This window comes from Liolophura sinensis, chromosome 7 (assembly GCF_032854445.1).
Source record: "Liolophura sinensis isolate JHLJ2023 chromosome 7, CUHK_Ljap_v2, whole genome shotgun sequence".
Lineage (NCBI taxonomy): Eukaryota > Metazoa > Mollusca > Polyplacophora > Chitonida > Chitonidae > Liolophura > Liolophura sinensis.
In genome coordinates, this window is record NC_088301.1 from 17993724 (window position 1) to 18017427 (window position 23704).

The 23704-nt window shown below is 38.9% G+C and overlaps 1 protein-coding gene and 1 long non-coding RNA gene across 2 annotated transcripts; both read right to left on the reverse strand.

The window, feature by feature from the left end:
- Positions 1 to 657: 657 nt before the first annotated feature.
- On the reverse strand, positions 658 to 17539 carry LOC135470703 (receptor-type tyrosine-protein phosphatase kappa-like; the record flags this gene model as incomplete). Its single annotated transcript, XM_064749738.1, has 17 exons — positions 658 to 2653; positions 3194 to 3329; positions 3634 to 3782; positions 5319 to 5441; positions 5758 to 5892; positions 6183 to 6256; positions 6380 to 6479; positions 7422 to 7571; positions 7883 to 8018; positions 8409 to 8560; positions 9498 to 9623; positions 10162 to 10259; positions 10876 to 10912; positions 11193 to 11266; positions 13022 to 13109; positions 13436 to 13593; positions 17425 to 17539. Coding segments are annotated over 17 exons (1926 nt in total), but the record flags the coding sequence as incomplete, so codon positions are not given.
- Positions 17540 to 17922: 383 nt separating this feature from the next.
- Positions 17923 to 22042, reverse strand: LOC135469690 (uncharacterized). Its single transcript, XR_010444348.1, has 3 exons — positions 21784 to 22042; positions 21294 to 21446; positions 17923 to 18032 (listed from the first exon to the last, which is right to left on the reverse strand). It is a non-coding gene; the product is annotated as an uncharacterized LOC135469690 (long non-coding RNA).
- Between the last annotated feature and the right edge of the window lie 1662 nt (positions 22043 to 23704).

The following is a 23704-nucleotide window of genomic DNA, read 5'->3' on the forward strand; positions in this document are numbered from 1 at the left end:
CCGAAGAAGATAGAGTCGAGCTTTCATTGGAAGAATACTGTATATAATGTGTATAGATTTACAATACTTGTAATATATTTAAACTTGTCAAACATACAGTCTGACGATATATGAACGATTATAAAAAAGTAGTTCAAGTTAATCCCCTCCTCCATTATCACACTTTATAGGCACTATTCCTATTTTGCAATTTATAAGAATCGAAACTCATTTTCCTATTCCACACAACGGTTCTGAGCCAGGCATGTTAACCCTGGACCACTGTCGACAATGCGTTTGAAATTAAGAAATATTGTAGTGAATACAGAGTTCCTCTGAACTCCAAATTATTTTTTTTTATTATGTATAAAAATATGATTGCGTGAACCAACACGAGACTTTGTTTATAGCTTACTTCTCCCCAACGAGACGCCAAATATGTGGAAATGATATTGGTTCAAGTAATCGTAGGGATAAATCAAGAGGGATCCCGCAAGAAAACGCCTTAAAATGAAAAAAACTGCTTTTGACCCAACAATTGTCTTTGAAAAAACAAAAAGCATAAATCGCGTCACTCCAATTTTTCTCGCACATGTTCTTTATTAATTGTACTTCATATTTAAGTAAGTTTTACTTGATTTTCTACATGAAAACGTACACCTCACTGCTACACCGAAGTGGGACGATTTCCTATCCAATTGCAAGCGGTCCTTTATCGGTGTCGACTGTTAAATCTTACCGCACTGGAATTTTATTGGTAGGACATTTTAATCTCTGAGAAAAGCAAACATATCGGTATGAAAATTGGTATCTGAAATATGGTAATTTGCAAAGTAGGTCTACGTAACTCAGCATAAAAACCAAGTGACAAACATGCACGTTTATTCCTACTAAAGGCATCGAAACGCCGCGAACAACTATAAGCAGCCTGCACGTTTTCTCGCACAAATAACGTTAGAACATCGAGATTACCAGGGGCTAGATCATATAATGCTGAACTGGAATTCCTGTTTGCAACTATTAGGATGCTCTCTCCATAGCTCACAAATTATTAATATGGTAGTCTCCGTACATCTGTTTATACATACTCTTATTGGTCAAAATATAGTTTATAACTGAGGGCTAGGCGATCTGAGGCCGATTCCACACAGCCATTTCTGACTAAAGTCAGAATTCAAAAAAAAATTACGATGCTTAGTTTTAGGTGCTGTAAGTTGAAATTTGGAAACATTTATCTTAAAGTAACATTGTTCAGGTGAACAAAATTACTAAAGCCCCAAAATAAGGTTTACAATTGTGATTCAAAATTTGATTTGAATCAGAAATGGATGTGTGGAATCGGCCCGTCGACTAGGTAACGTGTCCAGATTGTCATGTCAGTCGAACTGTATGTTCATTAGGCTTTGATGACAATGTGAGGGGGAAGACACCTATATTCATTGTGTATGCAAGGAGGACATTTTCTACTCCTAAAACGATGTCTGTATCAAATATCGTAAATATTCATTTATTTGGCTAATGTTAAACGCCATATTCCTCATTATGTAGGGCCAACACATGAGACGATGTCTCATCATGTATCAGACTGAGAGGACCTTTTCTTATCAGGCGATATAATTTTGTCTGACATCAACAGAACTATCCAAATAAGCACATAGTATGTAATCAAAAGAGGAGAAAAGTTAAAGCTCAAGCAAAACAAAAGCCCTGTTTTATTTCGAGAGGTGATGTAAACGTGACAATGTAGTAAACACAGAAGCGTATAATACAAGAGTTGTCATCATGACAAAATGGTGCGCAAAAATGTACACATTAATAAAACTGGATTATGTGAAAATATTTATTATGTATTATATTATTCCCCTTTAATACCATATAGGGATAGCTTGTCCAGAATACATACGACGCCAGAAAATCGTTCAGTAACAATATAGAAAATAATGACGATTTGGTATTTTACGTCGTAGCTAAGAATATTTTACATATACGACGGCGGCCCGCATTATGATGGGACAAAACCAGGCAGAGCCCGGTGGAAAGCTACGATCATGCGCAGGTTGTTGCCAGACCTTCCCCCGTATACGGCCGGACAGAGACCGAAATTACCTGACGTACATACATATACACAGGAGTATGTCACGCTTACTGTCACGGCCCAAGACTGTCCATGGTTGACAGTGACTTGGAGACGAAAAATCGTTTACTATAGTTCTTCAGAACTCGCATTGTTTCACACAGTAGAGGGAAGGTATACATGCGAACCACCATATGGCCACGGAGCAGTGGTATACATCAGTTTCTATCCATTTACATGTATTTCTGGTATGAGCTAAACACGCTGTTAACCAATAGAACAAATTGTTACATAACAAAGATTACAATAAAACCACACACGTTCAAGAAAAAAAAACTGTATGCTATATATAAGTATATAGGTATAATTATGGTTATGGTATAAAAGTAATTCTAGGCCATTGCTAATTACATGTAGATTCTTGGTTTCCACTTTCAGATCCAAAGATTAGCAACGGCTGGAAATATATAAGCCACAGGTAATGTTGTATCCCATACTACGGTGAGAATGGGACGAATATGATTTTTACACAAAGTTAGCGTATGTGTGGGTGGTCTCCAGATACCTCAAAGCCACATGATGCAGGAACTGGAACTGATTCTGTAAAGAAAATATTCGAAAGATATTACTAACACCTGCATACGAGTTGGTGGGTGTGTGCATGGTACTAATCACTTTACAAAAATGATCATCTATCGACAAAAAATCATGGAATCCAGTCATCCAGGAATACAGGCAAGATGTTCTTTCATTGGGTTGTTTGGTAGAAATTCGTCATTTGTGCTGAAGGGATTCAAGTTTTACACTATTTTCACAGCGCCATTTGCAGGAAAGTGGGAACACTTTACATCAACAAAGGTGAGGCAGAGTGGCCCCATGTACATTCTTAAGAATTTGGTCCACCGGAGTCCCTGCATACAAATAAATATATATTTATATACATTTTGACTATCTGACTATAACCAGATACTTCCTCTCCGGCCGTCTGGGAACGTCTGGCAGCAACTTGCGGATGGCCGTGGGTTTCGTCCTACCATAATGCTGGCCGCCGTCGTATAACCGAAATATCCTTGAGTATGTTGTAAAATACCAATCAAATAAATAAAAAATAAATATAACTAGATATTGTGTGTTATTTACCAGGTCTGTAATGATTTGTGGCCTGCTGGCCCTCATCTGTTTCACCGTGTGGATGATGTTCACTTCCTGGTCCATCATCAGTCTCTCTATCACCGACGTGGCCACACAGTACAGACCGCTTTTCGTAACGCCGTCTCTGAACATCAAAATCATTACATCACTATATGATACCTGGCGCTTACATGTACCACTCAGTTGACACATTACTTGGAAGTGAGGAGCATAACGTATTGTCCTTCAGTTGCATGTACATGTAGGTCCATGTATAAAGTTTGAAGGAATGTATATACATGTATTGGCCACATCAAAAATGATAATTTGCTGTCCAAATGGTATTGTCAGCCAGTTGCATCATTCCAACCCCAAGGCATTAATTATCGTCCATACATGGGGCAAGAGCAATGAAGCAATCCCATACTAGGACTGCAGTATATACTTACCTACAGTGTACCAAAACTGGTGCGTTGCTTGTCTTTTGTTGCCACTTGGTTGCGGTCTCAATAACGGACAGAAGTGAGGGTATCGAGGAGGGGGTTGGATCCCCAGCCCAAAACTTACACCGGAACTGCTTAATAGGGTGGGCTGCGTTCTGTAGTATACAGAATAGTAGAATACTAAAGTTGATGTTTTAGACGATTAGCAAATGAGTAGAATTCCCTGTGTAAAATAAATATCCTGTGCACAATGTTAAAATTGTGTATGGTGGTGTGCAGACGATATAAATACGTGTTAAATGTTGGAAATCCTCAGCAAAGAAATTGTGAGGTATGTGTAAGGAAAGAGAATTGATGAATGAATATGGTTTAAGGGAGAAGAAAATTTAGATATCAATCAAATACCACTGAAAAGAGTATCCTCATAGGTGCATGCCATACAAAATTCTAATATGTACCTCATGATAAATTGTAAATAAAGCCCTTGCCAACATCGGCTGTGGGTGACTCCATTTTGCCTAAGAAGTCTTTTGTGTTAGAAGGAGAATTGCCGTCGGAAGCCGAAGTGCACTTCGTACATTGCCGATAGAACTCATCTTCCCAGAAGGTAGCGAACAGTACAGTTCGTTTTCCGCTTGACGATCAGGAAACCGGAATGTTGGACGTAGGTTCCGAGTTTAAACGAACAAGCTGGCAGTTTTAACGACTCTCACTAGCTGAGGTGTTAAAGATGGAGGACGCGAAGGACAGCGATTTATGTCAGCTTTGCCCTGCTCAGGTTTTGTATGGTGAGGAAAAATGGAAGCATTATGAAGCAGGCACCACCAGACAGAAAAAATATGCTCTTTTCAACCTATAGTGGCATGTTTTTAAGTTTTCTTCTCATTTAACGTCATGTCTGCAATATCTCTGTCATAGCGTGGAGAGAATGTGTTTAATGCAAAGCTAAGGTATATAACCGATGGCATAGTGTTTAGGGTAATCTATCAAACGCTATCAAATTGATATGTACATCCAGACAGACCGTATTCGAGTCAGCAATTTGCTACTATCTATGCATTTACATGAACAGTTAGAATAAAACCCCGACTGAGGTAAACTCACAAGAAGTCGTATTTCACCGGTTACGTGCGACCGTTTGCCAGATATCACACTCTCGTCGCTACAGTGGTCTTACTTTCTATGCCGTATGTCTAATTATTTTACAACTTCTTCTGTAAACTATTGACCCAGAAGAAACTGTCATCCAGAAGACTTTCACCAATATGACCAATGTGAGCTCCTGCTGGCTTCCCTTCCAGTCGTTCGTGGAACGGGAAAAAGTCGTTCCAGTTTTTTCCCGTGGCTCTGCTCGGTTTTCCGTGGTCATTTATGTAGAAGTAAAATATTATTGCGTCGTGTGTAAAGCTCCAATCAAGGAAAAAATTAATTAATAAAAATGATTAAAATGATGTGTTTGCCACATCGTGGCTGAGTTGTAGCGGTCAACGAATTGTTTGAGCATTCATGCTTCTTCATAAGCTGTCTACCTCATGAATTCCTCCATACAGACACCATTCGTTTATCTCATATTTGTGTCAGGACGCCATGAGAGTAGCTTAAGGTCATTTTGTCATGATATTGCAGAATCAGGAACACTTACCATGTCTTTGTGAGACAGATGGAACATTGCAGATCTCAGGAACACTTACCGCGTCCTTGTGAGATAAATGGTACGTCCACACAGTAAAACCCTCAAACTCTTCTTTGTCCTTGACCTGCACCACAAATGGGTCAAATAGTTTTCCTTCCGCTGGCCAGTATACTCCAAAGTCCTAAAAGGAAACATGACACTTAAAATGTCATTTAAACTGACTTGTGTATTCATGTATTTCTACACTGGCGTTTTGTGCCCCAGTTTAACAAGCTCTATGACTGCACCACGACACATGTACGTATTTATGTTTTTATATCATTTGATTAAAACAATAACCACATTTCTGCTCGCAGTTTTAATCTCTAAAAAGCAATAAGGTATTTCTGTTTAGGATGTGTTAACAAAACATCCCCACGTGAGCCTGAGCACCACATACCATTCACATCCGAGTGACACAAAGGCGGAAGTGTACTTGCATCTCTTATAAGACTAACCGTATCATCTGGCTCTACCAAGTCTATCATGACGATGACAGTTATGTCGTGGTCATACACCAGTCGCCAGAAATCCAGGACTGTGTCGGGTAGAGGAGTCTGAGTGATGATTAGACCCCTCTTGGATTTTAATGCCTGTAACACAATTGTGAAGATGCACAATGATACAAAGAATCCGTAAGTCAAAAAAACTTTTATTTATTACCACGAAATACGTAGCCGTGAACATACAGCTGGGGGCTGAACAAAATAAATGAACTGTGACTAAAATACAGTAAAAACAAAGCTAATACAAACAACAAGTGACTAGCGTCAGTCTGAGTTAGTCCCAAAAGAGCATGCCTTTAACCTGCCTAACTAGCTAATAAGACGCTTGTATATCCAGAGAACTGTCAAGTACTTGGTGGCAGCAGTACTTTACTTACTGGCAGGTACACAGCATTGATGTAGTTATTCCCGTTAGGTACAGGTGTGGACAGGTACGGTCTGCATGTGTCCGCTGTGGCGAACAGAAAAACACACAACACGTATGTACAGTATTTGGAGATTATACATTTTAAAATGGTTGCCCAAATATACATAGAGACTGACATAATCTAACTATCAATCAAATATGACAAACCTGCCAGGATTCTGTCTGATCTGTTTTTGGAGACGTTGTCCGGATGACGTGCCGCGGTGAGAACAGCTTTATCCAGGGGAGCTGTCAGCCTCTGGAGAGACTGTGACAGAAGCAAACCGATCGTGAGAAATATGCTGAATGTAACTACTAACAAGAAGGAAGCGGACACAAACACATTATGAAACGTTTGGAATGTAACTACCATTAAGAGAGGAATCAACTCAGACAAACAAATCATGAAACGTGGGGAATGTAACTACCAGCAAGAGGAAAGCCAACTCAAATAAGCAGATCATGAAACTTGAGGGACGTAAACTACACGTACCAGCGAGAAGGAAGCCAACTTAAACAAACAGATTGTAGATGTAACTACCATTAAGAGGGACACCAACTCAAAACGTTCCCTTGACGTTAGGCTGTGGCGTTGTTACAAAGGCATTTATAGCATTCTCTAGAATGAATCTCTGAGTTTTCAACTGTAGTTATATTTCTGATTATCGATTGCCCTAAATGACCAAACATTTCCTCTACAAAAGTGCATTTAGCAGCAAATAAATGTCACCAAATATTTTTATGGTGCTGAAACTCAAAATTTTCCATTAGAATATTATCTCACGTTCTAGGCTAGCCTCATATCACCTTTTTGAACCTCAGGTTCAGGAAAAATGAGCAAGTTAGTCATGGATGAAAGTTAAGATCATGTAGGGTGTTTGCATACCACATACGCAGTAATAACCGCTACATAAGCTGTACCACTTTACAGCACTTGGCAGTGTTTCAAGTTATAAATCCTGCAGAAAAACGTATAACACTTGCACCAGAAGCTAAATATGTTTTGTCTGTGTTTTAATTGATGACATATTGTCGACAAAAGGGTCACATGATAAGTGTGTCACGCGTAATTATGGCAGTTAATGACGTGGCCATTTCATTGTACCTGGAAGTTGATAATTTGCGTTGCTGTTTTTATGTTTATTTTATGGGGATGGAGTCTGGGAGTAAATATTTGACTTCTATGATTAGTGAAGGGGTTTATCCACACCTGAAAATGTCCCACCATCTTGGTCATGCCGGTCTCTGGGTCAGAGTTACACAGATCGGCAAAAACACGAGGGAATTCCGCACCAGGAACACTGCTACTTCTAAGCTTCAAAGCTTCGGCTAGGGCTTCGTGAAGGAATTTGTACTGCTCCTAAAGAATGATGAACACAAATGGCTTAATTAGCATAGGTTCGAATTTTATCACACTTATTGTTAACAGAGTCAATCGTGAAAATGACAAACAAAGCCAGCATTGTTGCCTTTTTCACAGCAATAGGTTCATTATGGAGAAATATTAAGCTAAGGTGAAACAGATAACAGGGGAGGTAAGTCTATTCGATGTTTGTTTGAAGCAGTCAAATCAGCCAGATATACATGTAGGGTTGGACCGCCTTGTGACCTGGGGTAAATTAGACCTATTGAGACACGAAGGCTTCCGTATGTAATATCTGTGATATTTACCAGAGTCTGAACCATGTTAACTCGCTGTTCCCGGAGTTGCCTGACACAGGCAGGCACATCTACCACCCCCTCGTCATGAGCCTGGGCGATTAGGTAATCCAGAGCTATATATGTTCCCGTACGCCCGACACCGGCACTGTATGGGGGCAAAACAGCCTCCGTGAATACAGCATTATTACTGTTACTGCTTTTCTGTGGGAACTTACTGTGAAAATTGTGTCGCTAGTGTGGGAAATAAGTCACCAAAATGCTTTGATGGTGTATGGTGCATGTATAACAAATTTACACTAGATAGGTAATTTTACCTTTGAAATTCTTTCATAAACGCAAACAAACGTTATAAAAATACAACTGAGCACAGGGACAGTAAAATCAATACTTTCTTTTGGGTAGAAAAGTCATCCGGCTTTTACTCTCACTCTGTTTTTTTTTTTTTTTTTTTTTTTTTTTTTTTTTTTTTTTTTGACTTGGTTTTTTAAAACACCCTAGAAAGGGTTAAAATGACACGAAAGGTTTAGTGGGCTACCTGCAGTGTACGACGACTGGTCCACTCAGAGGTGTCTGATAACCGTTAACTTTGTCCCGGAAGTCCAGCAGCGCTGCAGCGTGCGCAGGTGTACCGTGATCGGGCCAGGCCGTAAAGTGGAACTGTTTGACAGTATAGCTTTCCGTCTTTCTCTGAACACCAAAATCAGATATGTCACAACGACGGCGTAGACAGAAGTTAACCTCAGATGTTGTTTAGAGAAAAACAAAGAACGTTCGTCGTACTGTCTTCTCCAATCATTTTACATTTATCATTGGGAGAGATTTGCATACCACACACAAATGTTTTTTTTCTTTTGTTAAGTTTTCTTTGTAAAAAATTTGTTTGGTAACATCATGTAACATTTGTCATTTGTTCAATAATGCATAAACATGTACAAGAATAGGTTATTTACATATAAAAGGGTGGGTATATGCAATTTGTTCACCAGTTGGATTGATCAATTCGTACATATACGTGCACAATTTTGAATGTGACTTTCAGCAACATTTAAAGTCAATGAAAACGATACAACTAAATTTCCAGGACATAGATTTACAAATTCCAGAAAGTTTTCACTACATTGTGGTTTAATGGCTTTGATCACATGTTGTACATAAGCAGGCCAGGGCTAAATCATGACTGCGTTGTGGTAACATTATGACAAAGACATGCACGGCAATTGTCGCAGGTAAAATTATTTAATTATCCATTTATGATCAGAGTTAATCTTCTAAGCCAGAATTCTGCTGTTGAACCATAAATCTCCGAGATCTTCAGTTTGTCCCCTTGTATTATTTTTGTTTTTTATTGGTTGTTGAGTGAGACGAGAACATATTTTGTGTAGTGGTAGACCAGTAACGTCTAATAAATTGATATTAAAGTGACGCATTTTTTTTGGCTAAGTCATGGTTCTAGTGGGCTACAATTTAAGCATTTACATGAAACTGTGGGAATAAAACCTTATCTGAGGCAAGCTGACAAGAGGCCGTATTTCACCAGATACATGTACGTGTGACAGTTTACCATCTATCAAATAGTCGCAGTTGCTCTTGTTTTAGTCTCCATGATTTAATCTTTTTATCTTACTTTAATATGTGTCAGTTGCAGAGTTCTCACGGTGAAATCCGCGTAATTCTCCTCATCCAGTAATGTCACTGTGATCAGGCCAAAAATCTCTGATCCTTCATCAGGCCAGTATTGACAGCACTTTCTCTACAAACAGAAACAATCTGTACAAATACTACTGAATATTGACGCCATGTGTATTTAAGTTGGCAGTGACCCCTGTGTTTCCAGAGGTGAAATCCATGTGTTGATTTTTGTTCAACTTTAGTCAGTTGAGTGACCTTTAGTAAATTAATTCTTCTACACGTGCAGAACGTCATAAATATGTACAACATTGAAATGAACTTGCAAGCAGCCCATTCCAAAAAACAGTTATCATACGACTAAAATTTGTTAATTTCTTTTTTGACATAAAATGTGTAAATGGGTTAATTTTGAGCAGGTATTTACGGAACACTGCTGACCTCGTGGTCTAGGTTTCCCCCGATGGGACCATTATAACCATGACACAATGACGTCACGACAGATTGCCAGTTACTGTAAAGTACTTATTATTCCCTGGAATTTATTTTCGCGGATTTTGACCAGAAGTATGTTGGCGGGAATGAATTTTCTCGTATTTAAGAGAATACTGAAAAAAAGATCTTAAAATTTATATAGATAGATATATGTAACATACTTGTACCTTTGTTGTCTCTACTAGGTTGGTCACCATGACGATCTTCCCAGATTTCTGTTCCCAGATCATGCGCAGAAAGTCGTTCAGGATGACGCCATTAGGGCCTGTTCATGGGTCAATTCATAAAGCGTTTGTAAAATCCATGACAACGGCAATTTTAACATTCGAATACACGCCAAATGACATTGATAAGACCAGAAAAGAAAAATCCTCGGTGTTTTAGTTATGGTAAGGACCAGTATCTTATTCTTCTGTACAAAGGCTACCAACAAAAACTAACAGAAATTATATTAGCGCATATTTAATTGAGTGTTTGTTTTATAATCACAAAATATTATTTTCATCTGCGCACGCGTTACCACTGAAAATCAGCATGATCGGTAAAAATGTTCCTAAAATTTATAAAGCAGCCCGCATTATGTAACTTTTTAAACTTTAGAATCATTTCAGCACTACGCATACATGTAGTAAAGGCATTGCTAGTCTAATATTTACTAAAAGTTCAATATTCTTGGTAAACAGAATAAATTTTGTTTCATTAGCGAATGGGAACATATTTTTGTAGACAAACTTCTCCGTTATAACCTTTTAAAGTCGTACGTTTCTAATATTTAAGGGTTTACCCTTTGCGAGTCAGTACTTTCTAAATGGGAACGTTTAAAAGAGATTCCATATTCTAAAAAAAATGATTACATGTCTTTAAGAATTACATTGTATTACCTTGCGATGCAATATATTTCTTTGGTTCGTTGTAACCCTGTAAATACAAAAATGTATTACGTATCGAGTCTGATTAGGCATTAGACAACATTCATCGGTGCATCTTGCATGAAAATATATTAAAGTCTAGTATACATTTGGTTATTCGTGCAGAATATTAAAATATTTTAGACTTCTCCACAACATTAGAATTCAATATTAACAGTAAATATAAATTGCACAGATATCCAAGCATTCTACACCCACGACTCGATTCACGTCACGTCTTATGATTAGAGACGGAGTCTACCAGATTCAGTGTAAATGCTATAACCCACACTGATGTAACAAGCATTGATGTAGTCCGTGTCCTGGTCATCTGTCACGGACAATAAAACCCTGGAATGGTCATCTGGAACACACATAAGATGGAGTATAGATTTAGCATAACTAATGTTAAAAACACTTTCACTTTCAAAACGATGAAAATTAGAATTAGCAATAAAAATACATGTGATGACAGCCAAAAAAGACAAAAAAACTCTAGCTTCTTAAGAAGATGTTATTCTAAGATATAACATGGCACTCCCACATGACACACCTAACAAAAAACACACTGCGATTAGGGAGTTTTAGAACGAACTCTTTTGTCGCTGAAAATAAAGAAAGCCCTTATTTGTTAGAAATTAAATTAGTGATCACCTGTCTCGCTGTGTTCCTCTTTCCTCCAGGAACGTCTTATGCTCACAGATGTTCAGTTTCTACTTTTCTGGACTGGTCGTCTCTAATGAGTTCCAGTGTGAGAAACTTTTTCGCACTATTTTGATATTATACATGTTATAAAAATAGCTGCCTTATATTTCTGACGAGTCACAAGGTTCAGAAGGCCTTTTTTAACCTTTAGTGATAAAAAAGTTCTCAGTGGAAACATTCTAATATCCCTTTCTGCTTCACTTTGGAACAATTGTAATTTCAGCTATTATGGCATGGCTTTTCCGTATTGATTTTTTACCCTTTCGAGGTTGCCATTGTGTGTTGCCATTATATGCACGAGTACATATATTTGAAACTAGGTGTAAATATTCCGCGTGATATATGTTAAGCTAACGCCTCCAGTGCCCTGTAATGTTAGCGAAGCTGTATGTCTCGTTGGTCGTCAACATTGTAATATGGTTTGAGGCTTCCAGAATCAATGATTGCTCAACAGTACTAAAGGTTAAGGCCCGTCCAGATTTTCCAACATCGTTTAGCTTGTGTTGGCCCAACAGCAAGTTGAATGCTGTTCAGGTAAGTTGAGTGCCCCGCCCACACTACAAATCAGATAGGTTAACATTGTTCAACACTGTTGTCGAGTGTTGCATTGCGCTCAGCTGTGTTTTTTTTACAAAACTTTCGGTAAATTGGACGGAAATTTCCATCTTTCTCTCCAGTGCAGGAGACACAATGACGAGTAGCCGAAGGAATCGTGTCGTGGGTTTATCGGCTGCGCTTGTTGCCATGGCCATACTCCTGTATCAACGAAACTGTCTCGTCGCGAGACCAGTTTCTCTCTTTCGCCTTTGGTGCGGCCATTTTGCCCAGGTCACCTGCCTTAAAACGGTCACGTTATTTCTACACGCCCGCTGATTGGCTACATTCATTCAACTTGACGAGAAAAAGCACAAATGTACATTTCTGATTCAGCAAAGTTGAATGGTGTTGAGTATTGTTGAACGGAAAGGAACAGACTACTTAACACGGCTCAAGCTGTTGGCTCATCTTCAAGATGACTCTTATTGAGTCAACAAAAGTTGAATGATGTTGAGTAGGCTGAACGGGGCTTTAATATGTAAGAAATTTGAGCTAATTTCAGTCTGCAACCGACAGACAATAAAGGGAAGCAACTGCCACTAAATAGTGTCACTACGATTCTGGTGGACTTATATGTAAAAATCTAGAACTCTATCGCTGTGAACCTTAAAGACTATCTTAGAATTTAAATATTTGATGGGACTGAATTTTATCCGAAAAAAAGTAAAAAAATGAAACAGCTTTTATTCGTGTGTCGTTTAATATACCATTTTAAATAAATACAGTATTATTTATGTTAGTGCTGTTTCGGAAATCCGTATTGGCTTAGGCCCATGTCTAGCCAGGTTATATGTCACGACTAAGGCAAAACACTCACACGCCACAAGGCTCCGATAGCGGTTTTTCGCTTTGTTCTTGGGTTTGTCCGCCGCGGTGTGTTTTGCCTGCAAGCCCACCAGGAATGTCTGAAGGATTAATGCATTGCAGGGTTATAAAAAAGTGTTGTGTATATCGTCACATTTATACCTATATACCAAAGGCTTCTAGCTCACACTTCATGCAGTTCAAGTAATGGTTAATATAATTCAAATAATCTTGTTCATAATTTACAAACTTTGGCGCGATGACGTAGTTAAATGGAAAGAAGCATTAAGTACGTCACGGGTGAAGACAAACACTTGCACAGATACGTGGGGCCGGTCTCTTAAGCCACAGCAAGTCCATTCACTATCATGTAATCTCGGTGCTATGGTAGACGACTGCATTACTGGCCTATACAATGTGGCATTACCGCAAATTCTTTCTTGAATCCTTTCCCGGCATTCCTCCTCACGAAGTAGTCTGGGAACTCCTCGACAGACACTATGGTGGGAACGACGTCCGCGTTAACGTAAGGATTGACGTCATCCTGTGGCTCGTCTTCCTGATCATCGCTGTCGTCTTCAAACACTGTGGACGTGTGAAAGTATACATGTACGTGGGGCTTAATTTTGAATCCACTTTAACATTTTTTTTCTGACCTTGTTATATGGCGGCCACTTGGGGATCTTGATCGTATATACTTGAAGATGCACAGAACGTACTCTTAATTTTAAACAAGACTTGTATGAAACACGTCTAAATAATTAACTGATAGCACATGGGCCAGACATAATATTGGTACCACCTGAGGTGGCCAAACCTAATTCGTATTAGCATGCTTATAGGATCGAGAGAAGTAAATTAAGACATGATAGCCTTTCTGCAATGGTAGCTTTATCACACATGATAAAACAAAAATCACGTCATAAGGCGTTACGCAAATTACAAAGAGTAAGAGAAACGCCAACATATCATGGAGTTTCAGTTAATTATATAATAAGACTAATTTACTTATAAGGTTTGCAAGATTTTCAGCCGGGGCGATAACGGTTTAGCAACAGTTGATATGCCCAGTCGTGTACTTTTATTTACACCTATTTTTACGGTGAGAAGTTGATTAGCTCAGGTCAGTACACGTTCCTGTCAATTCCTTACTTGTCATGTACAAGTCTGAAAACTACAATGTCAGAGCAAACCTTTGATCAGATTTTTTTCACTTTCTATCAATAATACTGGTAATTGAAAGCTCTAAATTATTCCTTAAACTCGTTGCAGAGTATAATAGCCTACTTCAGACAAAAGAAAAAAAACACTATTATGAAATGTATATCAGATGGAATACAGTTTTTTCAAATTTTTAGAACCTAGTGTTATGTATGACTATTTAACGTTTTCATGTACTGTTAGTCTGCGGACCTTTGTGAAAGCATAACAGGCCCTGTTATATGTGTACAGCGCGGACCGGATCGAAAGCACCTTGTTCAATGCTTCGTTTATTTCATTGGCTGTTAATTCTGTGTTTAAGAATAGTTGAATCCACCTGGAACGTATATAAGCCGTGATTTCTGCGCAGAGAGGGTTTTTTTTTGCTGCATCCACTGGGAGCCAGGAGAGTGTGCGACGCTCTTGTATCGAGTCTATTATATTGATATGAGCTGGTGATGCCAGTTTCGTTTGGGAGGACAGATTTCTATGCCTGCACCGTTTGTGTACCACAGTTGTACTGATGTCTGGTTTAAGTGAATTTCTGCTGAAGTCACGTTTATTGGTGTTCGGATCTTTATTATGATTATACAGTGTTGACTGTGTAATTTGTTTAACACGCTGACCTCACCTGACCGACAAGGTCGTCACGGACTCTACACTGAAGTTTTCAGTTTTGCAAAGGTCGTTCGTTCTGCCACAAGGTGACATTACTCTACGTCTCTGAACGGCTCGTTTGTGAGCTTCTGCGGGAGCTGTGACTGTTCTAAAGTGGATTATACCTCCATGCCTGGATTTACCCTGTGTTGTGCTCTGCGGGTGTGACGTCATTCAAAGGCTTGACTGTTCCAGTTCTGTGTAACCTGTGTACTGTGTTCGCGTTCGCTAACCTAGCGAAGTACCTGACTGGGACAATTTGTGACTTGTGTGAATTGTGTGTTTATCCCATGGTCTTTACGTTGGATTTCCTGGAATACGTTCCTTGGGATGCAAAGGTGAACTGGAAACTTTTAAAGACCGGTAATACTGATGTGTATGTTTTTTATGTTGTTGTTGTTGAACTGTCTGTAAAACTGTACGTCTCATTTTATATATAAAGCATTGTTTACATTGTAATATTGAGTCACTGAGTCTGTTTTCTGTTGCTGTTTTCAATACCGTAACACTAGCAACATGCCTTTAAAATACTGAATACTTGAGTGCCCTTTTCTGACAATATTTTGAACACTGACGTGACATAAGGTTTTTGCTAAATGCAGTCTACTAAACTACTACATTAAAATGCACAGATTCACTTATATAGAGTCATAAATGCATCAACAGAGTAGACACCAAAGCATATTATTTCTTAATAGATATATGATTCGTTGATGAAGATGACATTATGCAAATCAAGGAGCCATATATCATTCATTGATTTGATGACGACTCTGAATTCTTGATATCGCCAGAAGATTAGCAACATTTTCAACATGATATAGACTTGATTTGTGCTATCCAAGGGTGCTTGTGATTAACCTATAACTATCACTTGTAGATTTTCTAAGGATACACCAGCTACATCCAGAGCGTTTCACCCAAAACGTTGTTTGATAGATCTCAAGATATTCGCCTTGTAGAGATGAAATGGTGCGCGTACTCTCTCCCGTCAGTAAAGCAGATAAAGGAATTGCAAGGGTTATCATTCAGATGCAGTTGTTCTCTAATGGACGAAAACTAACGAGCCTCCTTCCTAGTTTGCTTAGCTTAGTGCACACGGCAGCGGACTTAGAACAGCACTCCAAAAACTTGACCAAACATCTTTGCCCTATACAAGACGGATTTCGATACTGCTGTAGATTAGAAGCTGTAGGTTCCACACAAGGAATGAAAACATACAATGAAAAACTTCTTTTCGTTCTAAATCAAAAAAATGCTACGCTTGACAGATTAAACATCACGGTCAATACGGCCACAATCAACCATGTTCCAGAGTGAGTTGGATAAATCACTTTACTTTGTTTTTCGGATGAGAAATCTTCTCCTTTATCCAGACAACTTGACCGTACAACAAACCAATGACTTCCAACACCCAGGGTTCCGAGATTAAAGAGTAAAATGTTGATTAAACGTCCGCAGCACCCGATGACAGATGAATGAGGAAACACCAAAAGTCTTCCGGTTTCCTCTGGTTTATGGGGTCATGGAAAGACCCCTTTTGTGTGGAATTTACCATTTGGATATATAGAAATGAAGTCAAAAGTCAATTGTCAACATCACCACGACAGAATGCCCCAACACATTACAGAACATAAACTTTCTGCCTACTGTCGTTTTCTGGCTACATTGGAAACTGCTGGTGCAGTCCTTCTCACCCCTGTAGCTCACTCTTCTCACAATTCATAGAGGGATAAAATGTAATCTTTCACCAACAAATCGGCCATTATGTTTGAGAAAATAAGCTTGGATTATTTAAGGAAGTATTCCTAAAATTAAATTCTCTGTTCCTAAGTTGATTTCGGGGATTCAAATAGTTATTGTATGACCGTTGGCAATGTATGAGTTAGCAAACGGAATAATAAGTATGTTTATTGAATGAGACATAACCCATCCAAAGCTACCTATCTGCGAGGGCAATCTTACCAAAACATGAACTAAAGACACATGCGAACTTAAATATAGCAAGTAGATCTGGCCACCACGGGTGGTACCAATGTGTGAAATTTTGGGTCTTGACCCATGCACTACATAGGTTGAATAACTGCTGCTAAGCCTCATGCATTGTCTATTTACAACACGGTGGCCATATATGGGTGTCATTGTATCCTGGGTGAACTGCCAAACATGTAAATGACAATAAACGACGAATTGTTTCATTTGCGACGTATAAACTTGCACGACATATTGGCGGAACTTCAAGTCATAAACATAAGACAAAGTGCCCAGCAAGCGCCTTTGACAGAGAATAGTCACCTAGGCCTGGACGAAAAGTGACAGCAGGAGAACCTAATTCCCTGCCCACGAGTGTTCTGATTATAAACCAGCTATCTGACAACGAGATAACTAGAGCTGGATTCGAACCGTCAACCTTATTGGTCAGGAGACTGATACTCGCAGAGAGACCCCGCTTTAAGCAACTGAGCAATGCAGCGAGGTACCCATATATCAAAAATCATATCACCGTATTATACTAAAAGAGGTTATTGGTAGAATACACATGGATATTGGTGTCCATACCCACGTTATTCTGTGCCTCCCTGCTATCTGGTTGGAATATTCTACTTTCTATTTGAAGATCTTGACCATCAGACTTGGGGGCTTCTCTACGTCGTCTCCTGTAATATTTGCATAATCAAAAACACACCTGAAATGGTAAAGGTCATGTACTGGGCAGAAGTTTCACCAGCAAACCTTTGCAGAATACAGAATATATCACGGTGAATTAACAACAGATTTTTGATTTACTTTGTTTTGTACCCTTTAAAAAGGGAACATTGTGGAGAGTTTTGTGAAAGCAAATATGTCCAACATTGGTATAAGCTGTCAAAATAATAAGCCACGGTTTGTTAAAGTCCTTAACAGAACGAAAACTGACAAAATTATGTTGAAATGGGTCAAGATTCGAATGATGTCTGTGTATCTTTTCTTATTCACGTAATGTTGAACTTTCAATTCAGAATAACTAACAGTTAAATTGTTATTTCACAGTGTCAAAACACATATCAAATACACATACCTAGCTATGACAATGACAACAACAACTATGACGATGAGCACCACAGCTGCGGCCAATCCACCACCTATACTCGCAGGGTCAACCTCACTTACAAGCGACACTTTGTCTTCTGAAATGAAAACAGTAAATACATGTACCAATCAACATTGTATATCTATCAACGAGTTGATATATCGCAGGACCTTGATAATAGGCTAACTTGAGTCGAGGCATACCTGCGTGAAACTTTCAAGTCGTTAACTTTGGTATCACTCACTTGAGGAATAGGCGAAGTACATGTACTGGTCGACCCGGTGTCTGCATAATGCGATAGAATGAGGCATTGTCTGGTGTCTGCATATGCAGTGTGACTATACTCATAACGACTTATGCGAATATGGTTTAAGATACTTTGTCATACATCTTTTTGTTGTATACATGTATGGTTCTCTACTCCTCTACATACATTCATATAGAATTATTTCCCATTGACGCGAGAGCCAACCATTTTGATGGTTTGTTTGTCTGTGGTGGGACTTGGGATCAAACCCGGGTCGGGCTATACCAAAGACTATAAAATAGTGCTATTTGCTGCGTCACTTGGCACTCACCACTGAAAGGTTAGAACAAGGAAACGGGACTGGTTACTACAGTGTCAGTATAATGTGAACATGAGAGTCATATAAGCAAGAAGAAAACGTAACATTGATATCAAAATCAGATGAAAGTATACGAAAACTTATTTGCAAATGTTATCTTGAATATTTCTTTTTCGGTTTTTTCTTTCAAGATAATATATGAATGTGTGTATGCTTGGGATTTGATGCCGTGCTTAACAATTTTTCAGTTATATGATACTAAGGAGTCATTAGGTGTGTGTACATATACTACGTCTTCTTGTGACAGGGCGAGCCCATGCCGCCAAAGTGCTGCCGCCACTGAAGTATCATGCCGAAGGCACCAACCATGACACACCATCCAGTGACATTATAATGACACCGAGCCAACCAGTCTAGCTTCCGTGTTCAAACCCCTGATTTTGAGTGCCATTTTAATACCGGTTCTCCCGACTTCGAGGCGGACGCTGAAATCATTAGGCAACCGAAGCGGTCCTCGGCAGAAAAGAACATTTGAAAATACTTTTGTATGGTAGGTATTTGGGACGATCTCTTGGTATATATCGCCTTGGCATATTGATGTTCTAAATAATATAGAAGCAGATAGAGGACATCTCGCTACCTGGCTTCCTCGACCTTTTTTAATGCAGGGCGAGGCAACGAGATAACGAGGTAGCTAGCCAACGAGGTAATGAAATAGCAAGATAGCGAGGCGAGGCAGTGATACGAGATAGCGAGATTAACATTATCTCGCGACCTCACTGCCTCGCCTCGCTACCTCGACCTTTGCAAAGGGCGAGGGTGCAAGGTAGCGACGTAGCGAGGCAGTGCTGATGAGGTGCTGATACAGAATTTTTGTTGGGGTATATATAGAGATCGCTTTTCCTTCCAGTTAATTTTGAATACGTATATTTGAGTGGTAGGAATTTGAAATTTGATTTATTCTTTATGATTTTTTTTTACTTATTTATTTACTCAGTTGTTGCTTTACGTCATACTCAAGAATATTTCACTTATACGACGGTAGTGAACATAATCGTTGAAGGAAATCAGACAGAGCCATCAGAAAAATTTTGACCACCCACAAGTTGTTGATAGACCTTTCTGTGTACGACCCGACTTAAAGCCGGTCAGCGCTGGTTTTGAACTCAGAGGGACCGCATTGGAGGCTAGACCGCTGAAATTCAGTGACTTAATACTTAATAAAGCATCGAGGTTGCTTATAGCCAAACAACGACAGGTCCCCGACAACAATGAGCAAAGAAAACAGAATGCCCTCGCTCCCATAAAATAAAGATGTGATAGATATCTAATAAATTTGCTTCAATGGAAATTTTTTGTTTATATCCAAACACCTCCTTTAATCTGAATTATGGTACTCTTTACGTATATATTTAAGAAATAAATATGATCAAAATCCAGGATGAACTCATTAGCTGGTTGAGAAGACCAAATTCTAGTGCAAATGTACTGATTCAATGACATTGCGTTACATCTTCATTGATAACTTTACTGCACAAAGATAATATATACCAAGAAGTGGTCCCAAATACCCACCATACAAAAATTATTCCCAAGTGCCTTTTTTTTTGAAACAAAATCGAAAAAATACCGAAGATCACATTTACAACTGACTTTTCGCACTTTTAAATTTACCTTTTCTGAACCTTTAAAGCACGATGAAGATAGACTAAAAGTAAACGGTGCATAATGCTGCGTAGTTAGGACAAACTAATGTAGGGTTTGAAGAATCCTTTGCAACTAGATAGGAAATCTCCCCCCTTTGGCGCAGCGGTGAAGCGTAATTTTTTCATCCAAAAAAACAAGTAAAACCTATTTGAATATCAAGTAAAATTATTGAAGAACGTGTGTGAAAAATTGGAGTAATGCAATTTATAATTTTTGTTTCATCAAAAGACAAAAGAAGGGTCAAAGCAGATTTTCCCATTTTAAGGCGTTTTCCTGCGGGAATTCCCTTCATAATAAAAACATGATTGCGTGAACTAAAATCTTTTCCACACATTTGGTGCCTAGTTAGGGAGTAGTAAGCTATAACTGAATATGGTGTTGGTTCACGCGAAAAAAAGTTCAAAGAGCTCTGCATTCACTATTATATTACATGGCTTCTGAGGCACTGTCTGCATTTGTGCCGTGGTAACATGCGTGCGATGAAAGCGTTGTGTGGAATGGTATAACGAGTTCGATTCTATAATTGCATACTTTTTAGTGCTAAACAAAGCCAGGTAATGTACTTGGGGAGGGGGTTGGGGCGCAATTTGAACCGCCCAAGAATTTTTTTTCTACTTCGTACAATTACACTGAGAAAGGGGGAGCCTGTTTATCAATTAGGCTTCGCAATAAATGTCTATCAAAGACACCGGTCTGACTTCGTAATAAATGTCCTTTAAAGACACCGTCTTATGTTCACGGTATAATTCGTAAGACAAATCTTGTCTCAAATACTAAAATTAGACGGAAAAGGATATTATCCTATGTATTTAACGGCATAAAGGAAGCTGGTGGTTAGCAACGACTAGTTTAGCTCGGCCCATTCCATCGACTTAAACCTGTTACATAACAAATTCAACCGTATACCGGGCAGCCCTTGCCACATTTCGCAGACAATGTGCTACAGAGAGAAGAGTGACGGTGGGACGATTTCCAGTCTAGTTGCACCGGGTCTTTTTTACATTTATTTTACATTTATGTTTTCAACGAATTTTGCAAAGGAAGTCCCAGCGGGTGCATACAACCCTATACAACTGTACACTCACTTGTCATACAATCATTTCCGGAATATCCAGGGTCACACTGGGGATTCCCCACCACTACGGGACATTCACCAGTGATTGCATCACACTCGGTTTTGTTGTAACAGTGTCCACATGACTGTACACAATCGTTCCCCCACGTGTTGTTTGTACATTCTGCAAAACACGTCATTTCGTAGGTGACACTGATACTGAGGCGGCATTGATAATAAATATATTCATATTTTCCGATTTTGTATTCCGTGCACTTCTGGTGAAGTTCGTAGAAGGCTTCCAAACATTTAGTGTATGCAAAATAGAGATAGAGACATGGGAAACCAAAGGAGGCTATATGATTGTAAAGTGTTTATATCCATTGCCTATGTCAGGCATCACGAGTCATTTCTTCAATGGTTGGTTTTGTTCTGTGATTTCATTGAAAATGGTTTGTACATCCCGGAGAGAAATAAATGTGGCATTTGTTTGTAGCTGGCTATAACATTTTCAGAGTAACCTGTGTCACATTTCGGAGGTGAGTATCCCGGCATGCAAATGGGCCTTTCCTGTGGACAGTGCCCGGATATTGTGTTACAGATAGACGGTCCATTAGTACAGTTCCCGCATCTCTTCTGACAGTCAGGTCCATACGTCCCGTGGGTACACACTGTTATATATGCAAATCAAGGAATCAAAACATATTTTGACACAAATAGAGTACAAGCTAGAAACTTTACTTTGAACGAGTGGTTTACAGTATCATGAGAGAGATGGACATTCTCATTTGTATGTCTATTAGCACTATACAGGGCAATTTTCAATGTTATCGGTACACAAATTTTGAAGCACTCACATGCATGTCACTGCCTGCAGCTGTCCGGTGAGAAAATAGAACAATAAAGCTTAAGTGCACGTATAGAGGTCTGTAGTCCATTTCCACCTGTCCCTGGGTTTGTAAAACTTACAGATATATCAATAACCCGTTAAAATCATATCAAAATTCCAGAAACCTTCTTAGATAGGGCGTATATGTACTTTCTGGAAGAGTCTCTAAACAATGTTTTGTACTAATATTTATATTAACGTTAAAGGTTTTGTTTCGCTGAAAACAAATGGCTGTTACAAAATCGGCTGCCACATTCGAACTCCGTTTCACGTTTACTATTAATTTGTTATGATTTCACGTCGATGTCACTCCCTGTGTAAATCTTACCTGTGTGACATTTCTCACCAACATACCCCGGCATGCATCTGGGTGTTTTTTGGGGACAGAGCCCTGATATTGTGTTGCAGGCATACGGTCCTTTAGCACACTTCCCACATCTCTTCTCACATTCTGTTCCATACGTCCCGGGGGTACACACTGATGCATACATAATCAATAACTGATACAGCAGGCTTACACATTGGTCATTTCGCTCCGATATAAATATACATCTACAGGGAACATAAGTAGAAATCTTACCTTCAAAAGCCAGACAATACTTTTTATACATGTAATCGAATATTGTATCTTATTCTGCTTTTTTTTATTACTTAAGCTTATTCATATCATACCCCCACAACCGCTTTCCTAATAGATTGTTGTAAACTATTCATGATTTTTTTTGTTTGACATTAAATTGTTTTCCTTTACTTAATAATGTGTTAATTGCCATCGTGCGATCTGCATGGAATTAGAGAATATCTTTTCATCATGCCTTGCATTAGACTTGCAGTAATGACAGTATATCTATATGTTTTGAAAAAAACTGGTATCATGAAAAGAACATATTGAGACAGTAACAAAATGAACTGTGCATTCTAATTTGATGGCAATGACGTATTCCGGATAAGTACGGTTTGTTTCTTTACATAGTGAAATGCTATAATTTTGTCAACCACATGTCAACTCCTTTTATGACTCTTTCCTTGTGTGCTTTGATACTTGTCACATGTCACATAACACTAAATCCTTCTCATGTAATTAACTATTATACATGTGGATGGTGTAAGTCGTGTTCTCAGATACCTTACCGAAAATCTGCACCTCACACAGAGTAAGAAATGGGGAATTCGTTATCATAATCTTCACGGTGTCCCCAAATACAGGACCACCATTACAAACTCCGTCGATGATCTCCCCGGGACCTGTTGGGGCTGTGGTGATGTCCTGGTAACAGATTTTGTAATTCTGGGAGGAGTTACCCACGGAAAGAGTGAAGCCGTTAAGTCGGGTGCCACCTAAAACACAAAGCACAGGACTTGGTGGACTAGAGCTAGTGCCTGTTGAATACATTAGGCGAATTAATATGTCAACCGATAAAACAAAATGTAGTCAAATTTCCGAGGATAATTTTGATTATTAAAATTAGCTTCACAGTGTGTTTAATTTATATACATGTATATAATCATAAGGGAAGATAGTTACGCGGAAGTTCATGTAGAAGTAGTAGATT